This window comes from Emys orbicularis, chromosome 7, assembly GCF_028017835.1.
Source record: "Emys orbicularis isolate rEmyOrb1 chromosome 7, rEmyOrb1.hap1, whole genome shotgun sequence".
Lineage (NCBI taxonomy): Eukaryota > Metazoa > Chordata > Testudines > Emydidae > Emys > Emys orbicularis.
The window spans coordinates 43,327,349-43,346,035 of record NC_088689.1 but is presented as its reverse complement, the minus strand read 5'-3'; the positions used below and the strand labels follow the sequence as shown (position 1 = coordinate 43,346,035).

The window sequence follows — 18,687 nt, the reverse complement described above, 5'->3', positions numbered from 1 at the left end:
TATGAGCTTCTTAATGAGGGATGCATTTCACCTGACTTTCAGGTTCAGCAAGTAACTCCACTGCTTTCCCTCAACTTTCCTGCCCACCTGCTTTTCAGGAGCTTGATTTCCAAGCCCCACTACACCTGATCAGGATCAGAGGTTCAGGAATGTAACTTCATAGATTCCCTGGGGAAAGGAGCTGGTTCTTCGGCCAACTGCTGGTGGCCTCAATCTGGTGCTGCCCAAGATGCTGGTAACACCCTCACCCTCCCACCTCTCTTCTATATTAGATGGACCAAAAGAATTGAGCAGGCAGATCCCAACGCCAATCCTAACGTCAGGTAAAATGTCATCACCACCCCTGTTGCCTCTGCCAACTCTTTTGGCAAGATCTTGGGGCCATAGATGATAGCTAAGGTACCCAGGTAACCATTGCTGAGTCCTAAGAGCACAATGAAGACAGCCGGGTAGACATCTTTGTTGAAGATTACCATTTTGATATGGCTCCGAGGCTGATAGTTACATAACATGAATAGGGGTAGTGACAAAGTCCTCAGGAGGACCAGAGCAGGGAGCAGTTTGCTCTTTGGGCCAGGGGCCTGGATCCAGGCGGTGATTTGCCGTCCACACCAGTCAGCAAAATTGTACAAAAGGAAACTGGTGAGGGGGATGAAGTACTTATTGGTCCATAAGCTCCCCGAGTCCTTGTTGACAGATTCTATGCTGGAGGAGATGGAAGGAAATATGATGATAGAGATGAAAAAGACATAGAAGACACAGAAGCCCAGGACAGCGGTCTTCTTCAGGATAGGACGTAGGGGTGGGATATTTTGGTCACTAGTCGCTTTGGCTGGAAATGAGCTGTTGGTGATGCCTTTTGACTCATCCACTCCCTCTAAATAACTGCTAGGCAATACACCAGCTGGGTGTGTGCTACCCTTGTGGCTTCTCATGTAGTACCTGAAAGGAGAGAGGAAGGAAAACTGTCAACAACCCAATGAAATCAAGATGGACAGCTGCAATGAGAACAGAATTTGGCTGTGCAGGAAAATTTGCTGGCACCCAACAAATAAGGAATTCAGTATTTAGATTATATAGCTTGTACTGCCCACCTCATTAGAAACTTATCCCCTTCCCAGCCCAGAATCCAGAGGGAAGATTGATGTCCGCAAACTCCCTAAAACCTTGTCAACAGGGAAACGGAGAACAGAAATTCAGCACAAGCAGTGGCAATCCCCACAGTTACTGTCAGTGGATTCTATTTTAATAAAGGGCTACACATACAGACTACTTCAATGACCTTAGGATTTAATAGACACATAAGATCACATTCCTCTTCCTTGCCAAGATCCCACTCCCTACACAATATGGGCACATGTCAATCATATCATGGGGGAGTGTACAAAATACTTGTTTCCTGTGCTCTTCATTGTACAATAAAAGAGGGCTGTGAACAAAACAAAAACATTATCTCCTGCTCCCACATGAACCTACCTACATCACCACAAATGCACTCTAACTAGTGCTTCCTATAGAATTTACTCAAATCCCATGGACTTTCCAACTCCCTTCTCCCAACCTGAGTGTGTCATAATTAAACAAGAAATGCCTCTCATGCACAGAGATGCCCAGCTATTCACAGGAGGGCTCGACAGACATTTCAAAACCAATCAGGCTTGGAGAATCCAGATGTTGAGGAGTCCAAAATACTGGTATGTCCCACTGGTTACTGCATGAACCAGGGGACCTGTTTGGTTGTTATCTGTATGTTTCAGGGGTTAATCTGAATAAGAGTTAGTTTAACTACTTCTGATTAAGCAATTCTAGAGCTGCTTATGTGGTTTCAGTCATTCCCCTCCCCCTCTTCCTCACAAAAGTAGCTTTTCAGAAACTCAAGACAAGCTGCAAATCCTCCAGTTTCTGTCTGTGGTTTCTGTCAAATCAGGAAGATCATATGAAAGAGACCCAGCAAAGGAACTGAACACAAGCAGCAGGACAGCAAAGCTCAGGGTGTGTTGCATGGCCCTCCGAGCAGGGTAGGAGAGAAGGGGGATTCTTGCAACAATCAGACAAGCATGTGAGCAAACAACATAAAAGGCAAGACTGCCGAATGGCAGGAGGCAGGAGAAATGGGCATCACATAAGACTATGATTTTCCTGACCCTTTACGCTACACAATGAAAGAGAAAGTAGGTCCCCAGCTACCACGTTTGCACTGCTGTTCTTACTGCTGGCTTTTCACACCTCAGCATACTACAATCATGTACTTTGTAGCTCTTATTAGGGAGAAAAATACCTCTCTACCTGCAACTGAGGCACATTCACCACATCCAAAGTCTATATCAGGTGAACCATGCTTAGGATATTTGCATAGTCAATGGCCTGGTGGCTTGACAGGCTTTACCTGGAGTATTCCAACTTGGGAAGAATCAGGTATACCACAATGCAGACAACGATGAAGACATCTGCTGTCAGGAAGTAGGCCAAGGCGCTGTCTGTAACATCAGCTGCTGCTGCCAGGTCCACCACCGATGCCACAGCACTGACTGTGCCCCCCATGGCCTGACCTACATGGGGGAGAAAAAGCAAGAATTCAGTGTCAAAGAAGCAGGTAATAATGCCCAGCTTATACTAGCTCAGCCAGGCCCAGACACTTGGGTAGACAGCAGCTTCAAAGCCGAAATAGAGGGCCGGAATTAGAGAGATGAGGGTAAGAGGCTTGCACCTAGGAATTTCAGAAACCATTTTTAACTGAAATGTATAGGCAAACTTCAGTGCTCTTGGAACAGAGCCACTGATAGTATTGGCTGGAGCCATACACAGAGCTGGCAAGTGCTGTGCAAGTGCTCACACACAGCTTAGCCAATGCACTTCAATCCTAACCGATGAACACGGCTTGAATTCCAGCGCCAGGTCTCTCGACACAAGGCAGCCAATCGCTGCAAGCTGTATGGTAGTTTTGGGATGTAGAAAAACCCCCAAATATTTGGCTATCTGGAAACCTCTAAACTCATTTCGTCTGACCCAAGCCTCACTGTAGTCTCGGCCTCCAGAGGTGAAAAGCCAGTGCATTAACACGTTGGATCATCTATTTACCCCAGCAGCCTCGAAAGGGAAAGCCCATCTGCATGTTTGGTATTGCCTCTACTTCTATGTTGGTCTCAAATCAGTTATTTATTGGATCACAACCCCTACTGTGTACTAGTTGTGTAGTGAAATGGGAGCTCCGCTTTCCATCCATCCTTCTCCCCCCCTCCAGCAAGGGTACACAAATACATTACATTGTGGGGGCCAGGTGGGTCTGGTGTGCTGGGGTTTAATGTGGATTTCCTATGCCTAGTTTCAGAGGGTAGAGTGTTAGTTACCGGATCAGAAACCCAAGCTTGGTTTTCTAAAATTGGGAGTTTGATAGTCTCTCTCTTTTACCTCCCAAAATGCAAATCAAGTTGCCAATACCACGTACACATTTTTTACAACAGGAACAGCCACATCTGAGACAAGCCAATTTCCCTCACCGGGGGGGGGGGGGGGGGGAAATCATTAAAACATTCCTGCCTTGGCCCAAGGAAGTATTTCTGAAGTCACTGTCTTGATTTCTTCCCCCTCATCTCTCTCTTAACATTCTAAATGCACTGCAGGGTAGGTATCAACAACAGCCAAACCTCCAGGGACCTCATCACTCATGACTCTCAGCGTGTCCCTCATCAGTTATGGAAATGAGCATAAATGTGGAATATAAAAAGAGAGACAATGCGAAGTTTAATATTTCCTGAGATATAAACAAATGTGGAACTAAAGAATGTTCTACCCCCTATAGAAAAATCAACTCTGTGGTCCTTTGTCTCACATTGTTTAGGGGAAATTCACCTACAGGATATGGATACCAAGGATGTGGTATTCTCCTTGTCTCTTTTGAGAGAACAAATACTGTTTTATACAGTGAAGTATGGCAGTCTACAAAACATTTACAGAAACTAGAGAGTCAGCTCACATGACTGGCTGTTTTTCTTCCTTGGGAACTTCCCTTTATCTCAGTCTACAGATTATAATTTTTTTTAAATAAAGGAAAGGTCATGTTACTTCAGCTAACATGCAGACCTCATTAGCACGTCTAAATGCAAGATGCAGCAAAACCTCCACCAAGATGGAGCATGTGCTACAGAACCGAAAGCATGGGTCACAAAACTAAAACCCATGATTCTAAGCAGTTTCTAAGCTCTCGTCAGTCTGTTTCTCAGTGAGTGGGTAGTTTTCCATTGAAAAAGCTAATTATTTACTTACTGCCACCGATTCCATTTTGAATATCAGAGAGAGATTAACCTGAAATCAACGCCTGCGAATTCTTCATGGGGAAACAGCCTGTCAGGCCAAAGATGCTGCTGGAGAAGATGGTCGAGGCGCTGCTGACTATAACCACGCAAACTATGGTTATGACAAAAAAACGCTGTGTCCATGTGGATGTGTCCATTTTCACCAGCACAGTGATCACCACGAAGACAGCCAGCATGACAGCCAAGGAGGACAGAATGCGGATGCTGGCAGATACCCTAGAGAAGAAATGCAATGGTTTGGGGTTTTTTAAAAATGAGACCCCCCCCCACTATCTATTTTAGTCACAGAAATCTATTATTCATAACTTCTATTACAGTAGTGCCTAGATGCCCCAGCTGAGATCAGGGTCCGATTATGCTAGACACTGTTTACACACATAGTAAGAGACAGTTTCTGAGGCACTCACAATTTAAACACACAGACTATGGGGAAGGGGAGTGGAAACAGAGCTGGGGGAGGTGAAGTGATTCTCCCCAAGTTAGCAAACTGGCAGAAGAACCCAGGTCTCCTGGCTCCCAGTATAGTGCCCTATGCACTAGACCATACTGCCTCTCCTTACATGTGACTCATCTTCAAATGCCTACAGGCTGGCACAATCTACTCTATTCTACATATTTCATTTTTAAAAACCCTAGTCAGTGAAAAGTTTCCAGACAAATACAGTAATGGCTATCATTTTGTAACTTTGAAACTCTTGGGTGGAAAAGGGTACAGAAATGCAAAGTACTCTACAAACTAAGTAATTTTCACAACCCAAGCTAAGGACCTTTGCTTTAAAGGTAGCCAAGAAGTGCCATGTGCTAGTAGTACTGACTGCTGTCAAAATGCAGCGTACAAGTGTGTAGCTGTCACCCTGTCCCACTTTTTAGAGCACACACTCAAGATGCCACACCACAACATGGGAACTTGGGAACTGACAATGGAGTTGTTTTGGAAGCACAAATGACAGCCTAGAAATGCATACTCTGGCTAAGGCAGGCTGCTGATGTGCCAGCCAACTGGGAGATAATACAAGAGCACAAAGGAAGCCAGGTGCCTAGAGAAATGAAGCCAGTGTAGAAGTTGCTATGAACTAATTCCTCTGGGGTGGGAAGGTCCAAGAAAAAGGGGAGAAATAAAAAGTAATTATTTTAAAGTGTTTTGATATCAAGTTGATGACTTCCACATCTTCCATCAGTGCTTATTCAACTCAATAAGTCTATAAACCCAACCAAGCTGTAAATATCTATTTCTAGCAGAAACAGGAGATATTCCCCTCAGAAGAGCAACACGCAGCAGCAACAAAGTCTGCTTGGGGAATACGGCAGGCTGGGTGAAAGCAATCACATGCTTGTCACTACAAGATAATTAGTTGCCTGAACAGGAAGGTTACTTATTATAGACACACAAGACTTTATCAGCTCACCTTCAGGGCAGAGGTGGGATGAAGGAAAAAGGAAGAAAAAGAAAAGCTAAGCTAGCAATCAAGATCTAGAGATGAAGTGTTGAAATATATTCCTTTCATCCTCAGATACAAGGTCTCCTGTTCTAAACCTTATTCTCCTAGGCAGGTCTCCCAGGGACCACAATATGGTGCATCATGCCTCATAGTTACCCAAACGACAAATACTGTAGTCTGACTGGCCCATTTTTAGGAGGATGAAGGACTCCTGACAAATATGCCTTGTGTGCATGGAACACCTTTTTGAAAAGCAATTAAAACACAAATAATTATATCTGGTCAAACAGGAGCACGGATATGAATACAAGTGTATTCACGCACCCACAAGGAGTCAGCACTACCTGGTTTTGTTGTTCTCTCCCAAATGATGTACAAGAAAAACTTTCATGATCTCATATGCGTTGGTATCCACAGACAGTGTCACTACTTTAAAACAGCAATAATGGTTAGCTCTCAAAGATGCTGTTATACTGAAGGTGGAGCATATGCTAGCCAGACATGCTGCATAATATTTGAACCACAGGGAACCGATTTGCTCAGAATTCTTCATAATGTTAATCTGCCTCATGAGTATTTATGATGTTGAAAATTTAACATAATAAAACACTTATTGATTATAGATGCACCAGTCAGAAGAATCTGTGATATGCAGGAGATAGATGCTACATTTAAATGTAATGCATTAAATACATAATAGTTTAGTGAAATGGATACATTAGCAGTCTGAATGATATGCAAGAAAAACAAGAGCTATTTTCTGAAGTTCTCCTTTGCTTTCTTTCCCTTTCCCCTGTTTGCATGCAACATGCTAAAATAGGTAACAACTGAGCACCTATTTTAGGAATTTATCACTTGGCTAATAATTACTATGGTATTAATGGTGAACATTAAAGTACCTACTCAATATGAAGTAGGTACTGTACACACACATACTCACCTCCTGCCATTGTGCACTGATATGGCTCATCTTCAGACTAATTTCCATTCTTTCTTCAGTGATTAGAACTCGCAGAATAAGGCAGATAAAAGGGACTGGCACACAGGCAAACACCGTAGGTACAGAAAATAGAACTATAGTTGCCAGTCAACAGGGAATCAAGACAAGTACAGCGCTATAGTTCCCTCTAAAAGATTTTCTCCTAGTGGGTGGGGAAACCTTTGCCCTGTGTCTCAGATTCTCTTGGCACGGGGTAAACTGGTCAATGGGAATAAGGCGGAGCTTCCTGCAGCAGGGAAAGGTACCCAGAGGCGGGTCTGAAGTGAGAGTAGCAATCCCACAACCCCCCTACAACAGTTTTGCAACCTCCCCAGAACTTCTTTTTGGTCAGGACCCCCATGGTTACAACACTGTGAAATTTCAGCTGTAAACATCTGCAAATGTGAAATTGACTAATTTTCAAATCCTATGGCTGTGAAATTGACCAGAATGGACCATGAATTTGGTAGGGCCCTGGTTATAAACTAGAGTAGCATTCAGAACACAGATTTAGTAAAAACTAAGCGCGCGAAAGAACAAGGGTTCTGACTCAGGCCATGTGGCGGTAAGAAGGACTGGAGAGGCATCGACCCACACAGCCTATTATACCGTCAGGTGCAAGCACAAGGGGATGCACGACATGTGCGGATCAAAGGGCACTGCTAAGAAAATCTTCTGGCTCCGGTGCATGGTGTGCATGCACACCCCACATTTGGAATACTGTAGTAGGGCGGTCACCCCGCTTCCGCCTGAAGGTGAGGTGAGGCGAGCCACCGGCCTGCAGAGGACGCTCTGGGCTGGAAAGAGCTAATTCCCGAGACGAGCAGCAGGAGGTGCCACGCTGGTGAGTCGGCGCCCCGCCACACGTGGTGGAGAATGTGGGCACGCGGTCCGCCCCTGATACAAAGGGCAGGGACAGTGGGACTACTGCCCAGATCTGAGAGTGGAGAACGTGAAGGTGGTGAAGATGGACTGGTACTGGAGAGTCTGTGTGGCCCGGCTCGCCGAGCAGCAAGCGGGACTGATTCAGCTGCTGTGGGGGAGGGCACATAGATCTCATCGGGGGCCAGGCACCTGGGGCTGGAGGCTGGTGCCGGGGCCTAAAGACTGTTTCGCCTGTGGGCGACTGGGACATTACCAACAGGAGTGCCCCTCCTGGGGACCCCACCTGGACAAGGAAGAAACTGAGGGCGCACCCCCTGTGAGGGTAACAGGGGGGCCCCCGAACATGTTGGGCCTGTAAAGAGCCCGGGCACACAAGGAGGGAGTGCCCTCAGGGGACTTGCCGGGCCCAGGCTAGCCCTGAGGGAAGGGTTAAGCCTGAAACAGACAGTGGGAAGGCCGTGGCCAAGGGAAGGCACAAGAGGTGCTTCCAGTGCCACAATGAGGGCCATATAAAAAGGCACTGCCCTCTAAGAGAAAGGGAGAGCGCCGGCCAAGGGAGGGCCGTGACAAAGGGAAGGTACAGGAGGTGCTTCCACTGCCATACCAAGGGCCATTTAAAAAGGCACTGCCCCTAAGAGAAAGGGGGAGCACTGACAAAGGGGCCCAGTCTGAGCCTGACCAGGCTGGAGGGACAGGGAAGGCTGGGGGCCCAAACCAGGAACTGTCGGTGGCAGAGAGGCCCCAGACAAACCAGGAAACCCACACGGGATCCAGGAGGGCTACGGTGGGATCTCAAACAGAGAGGGGAACCCAAGTGGGAGCTGAGAGGGCTACGGTGGGGACCCAGACTGTTATATAGGGAAGCAGGTGGCTCCACATAGTGGAGAGCCTGCAGCAGGAGAGGGATTCCCTGTGAGCCCAGTAGCGAGGGGCACTGGGGCAATAGGGATCCCCCACACACATTCTTAAGGGGGAGGGTGTGTAGCAGGGTGGTCACCCCGCTTCTGCCTGAAGGGGATAAAGCAGCCCTGGAGAAGGCTGCAGCAGGGAAAGCTAGACTCATTGGGGAAACAGCCACAGCTGGGGTCATGCCCCAATCAGGCCACAACTGGCCCTATAAAAGGGCTGTGAGCCATGAGCTCAAAGAGGACACTCTCTCCCTAGCTTCTGAGAGCGAAGAACCTGGCTGCTTGGGAGCTGAGACGGGTACCTGAGGTGGAGCAGGGCTGGGGAAGGGTAGAGGGAGCTGGGGAGCTCCAGTCTGATAAAACCCCAGGCTGCAGGCCTTGGTGAAGGCCTATGAAAGGGTACTGGGTCTGCAGAGAGGCAGCCCAGAGATAGGCAAAGGCAGCAGGTCCTAACCCCCCTTGCCGATGATGAGTGGTTTACAGACTGCCGTCTGCCCCAGTGAGTGGGGACTAGATGATGATTGGCAGTAGCCACTGAGGCAAGGTGGGGCTAGAGGGTTGGAGGTTCCCCTGGGAGGGGAGACCCAGAGACAGTGGGTTGCTGCTGGGGGCAGAACCCTGAAGTAGAGGGGTACCGGGGTCTGGGAGGGACACGGGGGCCAGCGGCGGGCAAGCCACCGGCCTGCAGAGGGCGCTCTGGGCTGGAAAGAGCTAATTCCCAAGACGACCAGCAGGAGGCGCCACGCCGGTGAGTCGTCACCCCACCACAAATACATATAGGGACCATCATTCGAAGAAGAATCACTGATTCCAGTGACCTGTACTATGTTATAAACTACAGTAGCATTCAGAACACAGATTTCACAGGGAAATGTAACAAGGAACTTAATACTATATTTAACCTTTTTCTACAGTGGGCTATTATTTCTCTGAAAAAATATCATCACACAAGAGAACATATACATGAGTTTGTGCACAGAAATGTATCTGTGCCTGGTCTAATACCTAAGAGGTGTCTTGAGTGGGCTTTGCTGTGGAGACAGAACAGCAGAGTGAGTCTCTTTCATAAGCAGTTTAGCTAACATTTTTTTCCTGGTTAAATGTAGTTCCCCCTTAGATGTTTCAGCTTGACTTCAAGCCCACTGCTGTGCTGCACTAAAAACTAGAGAAAAGGGTGGAGTGATTGGACTGCAGAGGGAGCAGGCAAGCCTGGAAATGGTGGTGCTTAATGCATCCTGGACTGGAGATGTAACTGCACTTACCTGTTGACTAGCACAAAGTTTCCAATCAGGCAGAGCACTGAAGGCACAGTTGAGGCAATGGAAATGTAACTTTCAAAGTAGTCCTGCAAAAAGCAACAAAGGCATTTAAAACCAAAATCAGAAACAAATCTAGCTACACACTACCTCAGAAACCTCCGATACAAGTAGCAGCGAACAAATCAAGAACACCAAGACAAAGCTCTCAGCTGCCATACCATCATAATGCCTGTGGGCCTACAGACTGAGCTGCAATTTACCAAACTTATTTCTAATGCACTTGTCTTAATCTTCCAGCTCGTTACTGTGTTGGCTACCATAAATAGTATGAGCTACTAAAATATTTACTGCATTAGTATCTGTCAAGGCTGATTCCCCACTCTGGCACTTCAAGTGCAGAAGGTGGGGGCCCGCAAGGATTCAAAAAATTAATTATGGCCACTCCAGGTTTGTATTAAACTTCCAAGGTTATAGTTTCTCTCTGATCTTGGATGGGTAGATGCTGCCACCACCCAAATGCAAACCCCTTGGAACCCAGGAAGGCACACTTGGGAATTCCTTCCTGTGGGGTACCCTCAAGCCCGCCCCCCCCCTCTCTCAGCTGAGCTGAGCTGAGCAAGAAAAGAAAGGAAATTAGCTGTTGACCCCAGCTAATTAAACAGCATATGCACAAACCTCCTAGGACACACAAATCCAATCCTGTTCTTAAAAAGGGTAAACTTTATTAAAAACAAACAAAAAAGAAAATATATCGAACTTAGGCTTTTGCTAGATTTTTAAAAGAACAATTCCAAAAATTAAGCACCCAAAATAGCTTTCTTGGGGGTTCAACTTAAAGTTTAGAAGCAAACAAAAGCATCTGGGGTTAGCACAGAAGAGTCCACTAGCCATAAGAAATAAACCTAATCGTGTCTTTCTAAACATTCCTGATCTGCTTACATATTTGGGTTGTTAAAAGTAGTTCTAGATATGATCTGATGATCTTCATATCTGGCTTAAAGCTTCTAATAGCATAACTGCTCCCTGTTCCCCTCTTTCCCTAAGAACGACAGACAGACAAAGGGAAGTTTTTTCCCCAATTTTAAAAAGTTCTAGCCCTCCCATTGGCTCTTTTGGTCAGGTGCCCACTCCTTTCCTTTTACCTGTGAGCTTGTTAACCCTTTACAGGTAAAGCAAGTAGAGAACAACCACCAAGAGGGATTCCATAGCCAACTGGCTGTCTGGGTGTCCACAAAAGGGAGCTATCCCCCCTCTCATTTATCACATTATCCCTCTGGAATGTGTGTAGTATGGTGATTTGTTCAACCCTGGCAGGGTAGAGTAAGTATGTGCATCTGGGGAAGTGAAACAACAGGTCAGGTCCCCCTAATCCAGGGGTAGGCAACCTATGGCACGCGTGCCGAAGGCGGCACGTGAGCTGATTTTCAGTGGCACTCACACTGCCCGGGTCCTGGCCACCGGTCCAGGGGGGCTCTGCATTTTAATTTAATTTTAAATGAAGCTTCTTAAACATTTTAAAAACCTTATTTACTTTACACACAACAATAGTTTAGTTATATATTATAGACTTATAGAAAGAGACCTTCTAAAAATGTTAAAATGTTTTACTGGCACGCAAAACCTTAAATTAGAGTGAATAAATGAAGACTCGGCACACCACTTCTGAAAGATTGCCGACCCCCGCCCTAATCTAACAAGGGTTTAATCAATGGCTGAAACAGCACAAGCGACTAAATATATTCATATTCTTTAAGACAGAGTGGCTGATTCCAGAATGGCTCAACTGATCACTGACTTCTAGTGTATTAACCAGGCTAGACTCTGCATTCCAAGCCCTGGTGGGCCAAGCAATGGCTGTTGTGGTGTGTTCCCCCACCCCAACTTTGTCACTATATACTGCCCAAGAAAGTTCACTCAGAACATAGTTGTCCTCTCTATTACTTACAATATGGCATGACATTTAACCACCGAATACATTTCTCTCTCCATCATAGCACATGCTCCAAAGCATTTTATAAATTAGATGGTGAAGGCAGATTGGAAACTTTCTTTTTCCTGGTCTCATAACTCAAGAGCAAGGGGACATTTAATGAAACTGAAAGATGGCAAATTCAAAACTGAAAAAATAAAATATTTGTTTATATGACATACATACACAGTGCAGCTGTGGAACTCATTTCCACACAATGCTACTAAGGCCAAGAGTTTAGTAGGATTCAGAAAAAGATTAGACGTTATGTGACTAACAATAATATCCAGCATAAAAACAAACAAAAGTTGTGGAAGAGCTATAACCCCTCAAGCTTCAGGGCTTAAGCCAACCTCTAACTACAGAGGGTTAGGAGCAAACTAAAGGTTTTCCTGGGCAATTAATCCCATATCTGCCTAGTACACAGTTTCCTATACCCTCCCCCTGCAGCAGGAACAGGACACTGGATTAGATGGACCACTGGTCTGATCCAGTATGGGAAATCCCATATGTTCCTGCACTGCAAATGGAATGACTAATTGACTGAGCAGCCAGCAAGGACATCTCATTAAGAGGTCTTAGTGATTTAGAGCACCTCTGTATTTGTGTGGAAAGCTTGTGTATATGCAGACAATCAGGTAGTGATTTGTCAGGCCCTCCAATCCCATGGCCAGGAGCATAAATGGGACTGACGAGGAAAGGGTGGATTGATTTAAATTGCAGTGCTTTAAATCACTAATGTTTAAAATCACCAAGCAAGAAACCTTGATTTAAAAAATTGATTTTAATCATATTTTGTACTGGTACTTTTAGTTATTTTCCTATAGCTTACTTCTCATTAGTTGGGAACCATTAAAACATGGTGTCAACTATCAGAGGGGTAGCCGTGTTAGTCTGGATCTGTAAAAAGCGACAGAGAGTCCTGTGGCACCTTATAGACTAACAGACATATTGGAGCATAAGCATAAGCAACATGTGCGTCTGAAAAAGCTTATGCTCCAATACATCTGTTAGTCTATAAGGTGCCACAGGACTCTTTGTTGCTTATTAAAACATGTTGATTTGCAAATAAATATAGCCTTTACACCCCATGTGGTGGGTTGTGGGTTTTTTTTGCTAAAACAGGACCATATACTATAGCTATACACATTTACTTAAAAAAAATATATAGTGCTTAACATACATTTATTCAGATTCTTAATTTGTATATTTTTATCATCATGTTAGAAAATGGTGAATGATGCACTTCTTAGTGACTGTGACAAATCACAGTAAAAAAGTAGTCACCTAATCTCAATTTGGATAGAAATTTAAATTCAATTAAACTGCACAAAAACAGTATTTTAATTGTTTTACTAGTTCAATAAAACTACCTTAAATGTGGGGGATACATCAGAAAAAAGGTTTATCAGAAAGTTTACTAAAACATGTTGTGCATTTAAAACTAACTGATTTATTAAACAAAGAAAGTATTGTCTGTAGTTAGCGAAGTGAACTGATTGTTTCTGGTTACCATGTCCTCCAAGATTTTAAAACGAGTAGATCTCATCCTTTCACGCCTAGTTTTTAATTCATAGATTGGAAGAGGAAAACAAGCTTTCCTGCTTTTTCAACATCCAATTGGTTTCTTAACTTAAAAAGAATTAGTCACTGAACTGAACTAGTTGTATATACTGAAATGAAGAAATTATTCTCTCTGCACTTATAGAAGAGGCTATTGCTGTCCAAAGCTGGTTTAGCACTTCAACAAACTCTGGTTCCAGGTGCTTAGCCAGTGACTTCCACCACTTCAGTGCTGTGATTTTCTTTAAAACTTGACAGCAAATATAACACTGCTTAATATTATTTTTTGTTTTTAATATAAATGATTTTAATAGATCATAGGCTTAACATAGGTTTTCATCACTTCAAATTTAATTTTAAATAGGTTTATTTAAAAAATCTGTATTTAATTTAAATTAAAAATCTGTATTTTTTTTAAATCATTGATTTTATCCAACCCTGGACAATAAGTACTTTCCTCCCACCCCAATTCCCCTGCTAACGCTACAAAGCTATGGTATGGAGCAATTTACAGAGCTGTTATTATATCCTGGGCTGCCAGAGGTCACTTTGTGTTTCAGGCCAGCCTTGTCTATAGTCTAGTATATTTCCACATCCATGAGAATTAGCAGCTATTAATCTGGGATTGTATTATTTGCCAGAGAGAGAGACAGACAGACAGGGAAGGACAAGGTGGCTAGGAAAGAAAATGAAGCTTTTAATTGGAGACCTTTGAACTTCCACTGCAAGAATTCTCAAGGCAGAATGAAGAGTATGTAGAAACAGACACAAGACTCCAATTAATTTCAACTTTCCATTCCTTCTCCCAATAGCAGTGGATGCCTTTTATTAGGATTCCTTCATTTTTTTAAAACCTTAGCTGTTTGTGAAGAGTCTTCACCCAAAACTACAGTGTGTCACAGATGTACCCCTTTGGTTCCATCCCCAAAAGAACGCTGGTTGCCATCTATCAAAAGATCGTCTCCTTCAACAGCACTGCACCTATTCACATTGGCCTCCACGGAGAGCACATATGCCCAGCTCAGAACTAATCTGATATCTATCTCAGATACATATGTGGCCCCCATTACCATAGTACCATAACACCTCACCATCTTTAACGTATTTATCCTCACGACATCCCTGTGAGTAGGGAAGGGCTATTAGCCCTATTTTATAGATGGGGAACTGAGGCAGAGAGAAACTAAGTGGGTATCCTTAGTCCTAGACTAACCATTGGACCTACTTTCCTTCCCTTCACGAACACTGATGTAAATGAGGCCTTTTGTCTGGAGCACATGACAGGTAGCCACAATCTGCAGAGTTTCTAATCCTCTGATGTTTATTTTCTCTTTGGCCTTGAGCAAATCCTTTAACCACTTTGCCTCAGTTTCTCCACCTATCAAATGGGAATAATGACACTTACTTGACTCACAGGTGTGTTGGAGGATTCATTTATATGGAAGTACTATACAAAAACATTATTGTTAATTAACTAAACTGAAAGTTTGCAATGATTAATCAAACCTGTTTCTTCCGTCTCCATCCACAGTTATTTGGGCCCTGCAGAAGACATATCCTGTAACACTAAGCATCTGCAGCTAGAAAGAAGGCATGTAGAACACACCAGGCACACACACACTCTATGTGAAAGAGCCAAAGGCTTGGACTCAAATGTACCTTTACTGTATTTGCTCATGTATCATCTAAGCCATGGTCTACACTACACAGAGGCAGCCTGGACTCTCGGCTCCACACATTCCCCCTCTTAGGTCAGTGGAAGCGCTCTTAGTGAAGACGCTCACCACCAACCGAAGGAGGGTAGTGTGAACACGAACCACTGCAGTAATTAATGTGGTGGCTGTAAGTCGACCTAATATAGGTTGACTTAAGTTTTTGGTGCAGACATGCCCTGAGTAACTTGGCTGACATTTAGGTCAATATTTGCAAGTCTGACATACAGAGGTGAAACCAGGCAACAATATCAATGAGAAGAGACACAGAAAGCAATGACTACAATGAAGGCAATGATTTCTGTGCCAACATCACAGATCAGTATTTATATTTTGAATTCATTTTATGTGTTATTATGCTGTTAAAACACTCATTACTTTCCCCCTTTTTTAGGGTGCAGAATTATTGTTTTGTTTTGATAGCTTTGCTGTCTCAGCTAATAGAAAGGCTTATGTGTAGGTCATCATGTGGAGAAGTATATACAGGAAGTGGAAATGGTTATATAATTCTTTGTTACCTATGTACAAAGATGGTGCCATATTGTGGCCAAGAATTAGAAGGTACTTGGCATATTTTCCCTTTACCTGAAATGTTCCTTATTTCTGAGAGTTTGAACTATAGTCTTTTACTCAATTTATGTGCATATTCATTTACTTTTTCCCATAAAGAGTTTTACTGTAAGCAGCAAAGAATCTAATAATCACTGCTTACGATTTCACACAGAGAACGAGACACAAATACATGAATCTACTATAGCTGTAGTATGAATGAACAGACTCCAAACACAAAGCTGTGGGAAATGGGATGTGGTACAGGAGAGTACAATTACAAGAAAAATGTAAATTTAATTGTTAAAATTTAGCCTTGTTTGCGGATTTTTTTTTTAAAGGGATGCTGTCACCATAACTATCGCTCTCATATTTAGTTTTGTGAAAACAAGCCTTTATTAAACTTTTGACCAGTGAAATGTTTCCACATTTTAGAAAATCCAATTAAAGTAGCTGGATTTCAACACTGAAGCGCTCATCTGTTTTACATACACTGTAAAATTTTCAAAGTGCCTAAGTGACTTAGGATCTTAACTGCCATTGACTTAGATGCTTTGAAATTTTTACTCCACAGCACTAAGCACAGCCAGATCCTGCTGTTCAAGGCCCTAAAAACCTGATAGTAAAAGAAATTTGACTGCTAGCATCCATGCCAAAAAAGTGTATAAAGCAGAGTACAAACACTACCAAGTACTGTGCATTGAATTCTTCAAATTCTTTCACTTTGAATAATCTAAGGGGTTATTAACATAATTGTTGACTGTGTTAATTTAAAACATAATATACTATAGCATCACAGATACTAGAGATAGAAATAGGTCTACAGCATTACATGCTCCAAGGACAAGGATGGCACCTCACAGAACATTTGCTAGTACCCTGACCAGCCTAGTGTTAAATATCTTCAGGGATGGCTCTTCCATGACTTTCCATAGAAGACTATTTCCCAGACTATTACATTTTGCTGTTGGGAAATTACCATCTTCTATGCCCCAGAATTCAGCCTAATATTTTCCTTTTCTGAATGTCATGATTGCTTCTACTCATAACCCCTTAGTCCCTCTTAAATAAGCCTTCCCCCAGCATTGGTGTTTATATTCTTCACATATCTGTAGATTTATATTCTGTCCCTCCACCCCTACCCAGCTTCCTAGTTCAGCTACACTGTATACATTTAGTTCTTACTGTTTCCTGGTTAGGCCCATGTATATGTTTCTCTTCTCTGAGCTTCACTCAGTTTGTCTACATCAGAGCCCAATACAATATTCCAGTCATGGTGTCACCAGAACAGGGGGGCGGGGGGAGGGCTGTCACCTCTCCATTCTGTGATGCAATAACTACGTATGCAGCACAAAACAAGTTTTTTCCTCTTCAAAGCAAAATGAGAATGCCAAGCAGCCAGCTGGGCTGATTTCAATCACATTTATAAAAGGAGGGAGGGGACTTTTCGCCAATCTCCAATATAGTTCACATCAACCCAGAAGGAACTAAATCACCAGCATTCTAAAATCTATGAGAACTGAGGTTTATAATGGAGAGGATGACCAATATTAATTACAGCATCTTCAAACACAATACTGCGATCTCTGCATATGCGTGATGTTATTCAAACAGCATACTGGGTACTTTAAAACAAAACAAAACACCAAAGTAGCAAATTAGTCACTAGCTTCAGCAGACTCTGCTCTGTGCTGCCAAAATGCTTCTGCAAAGTAGTTTTTATTCAGCTACAGCCTAAACTCGGCAGCAGAGGCAGCTGGCTCCTGCTGAGCTAGAAAAGCAATTCAGGCCCAGGGTGGCGGCTCAAGGCACTAGAGCGTTACCTGGATCACAGGGCATGAAATTAGCAGCAGCAAGCAGGTTGGAGCCAAGAATAGTTTGCAGTTGTAAACTCATCTTTCGATAGCAGAGCTGTGCTTCTGATGACTCTGCAGGGGTAGCACACTACTCCTACCCCAAAAGCCTGGGTAGTATCAGCTCCAAAGCAGGCAACACTGGAAAACCCTGTAGCAAGGGAGTCAACACCATGCCACTTGCCTGACAGGAGGATTCATGCCCCTAGTGACCAGAACTAGACTCCTTTCAAATATGACATAAGAAATGAGCATCCTAATAAAAAGCAATGATGGTCCTCAGACTAAAGCACAGGACTGGGAGTCAGGGAAACTTGGGTTCTCCTCCCATCTTTCCCACTGACTTCCTGAGCAAATTAGGTAACCTCTCTGTGCTGTAGTCCCTCCCCCTGTAAAACAATACTTCCTTCTCTCTCAGGCATGTTGTAAAGCTTAATTTAGGTTTCCACAGTACTTTGAAATCCTCAGATGGAAGTCAGTGTAATTAATCGTATTTTACACTAAATTCCAAACAGAGCCTTTTATCTTTAGGTTACAGGCTTGACTCCAGCCCATAATCTTGGTGCCTTAAAATTCAATGGCCAAGATTTTCTTACCAATGCCCAAATGACAACTACAGGAATTGTTGGGTTCTTGGTGCTTTTGAAAATCAGCCCATTTGTTTAGGTGCCTACATACAAATTTAGCAGCCTAACTTTAGGCACCCAACTTTTGAAAATGTTGGCCCAATGTCCAGAAGGGGGATTCCTCCCTGACAGTTGTAAAAAGGCACATCCTTCCTGCAAGAGAGGTGGGATTTTAAGGCTCCAGGACTGTAGATTGGTAGTAACCAAAGGCTACTACCATCTGAGGATGGTTGGTGCAAAATATGGTTGCCAGCCCTTGTTGACTATGGAACTAGATTGAGACCACAAAATCTGCCCTACCAAACCACCATTTACAGTCTCAGCAGACACACAAGAATAGAATGGGCAAGGAGACTGGACTACCCCTTCCACGCCTAGAGATATCTCCTCCAAGTCATGAGGACAGCACAAGGTGGGATACTGGAAGCCTGCACTGCTGCCGACTATGCTATATTTAGTCTGTAGATAGAGGATTTCATCCTTCAGGTCTGGCAAGCCACCACCTTTCACAGTCGTCAAAATTCACTCAGAGTGGGATTTTCAAAAGTGAGTAAGGAGCACAAATCCAGTTGCTTCTCAAGGGGGCAAATGATTTAGGTATATGAATAAAGGGGATCTGTGCTCCAAATTCA

General features: G+C 43.7%; 1 protein-coding gene across 1 annotated transcript in view; it reads right to left on the bottom strand.

The window, feature by feature from the left end:
* Positions 1–263: 263 nt before the first annotated feature.
* The window catches only part of SLC29A3 (solute carrier family 29 member 3), a 44,167-nt gene continuing 25,743 nt past the window's right edge, over positions 264–18,687 (bottom strand). The window contains exons 3-6 of the mRNA XM_065408190.1: positions 9,787–9,869; positions 4,303–4,529; positions 2,387–2,549; positions 264–942 (exon numbers count right to left, since the gene is read on the bottom strand). Coding sequence (XP_065264262.1) covers positions 264–942; positions 2,387–2,549; positions 4,303–4,529; positions 9,787–9,869 — 1,152 coding nt within the window. The remainder of the gene's footprint in view (positions 943–2,386; positions 2,550–4,302; positions 4,530–9,786; positions 9,870–18,687) is intronic.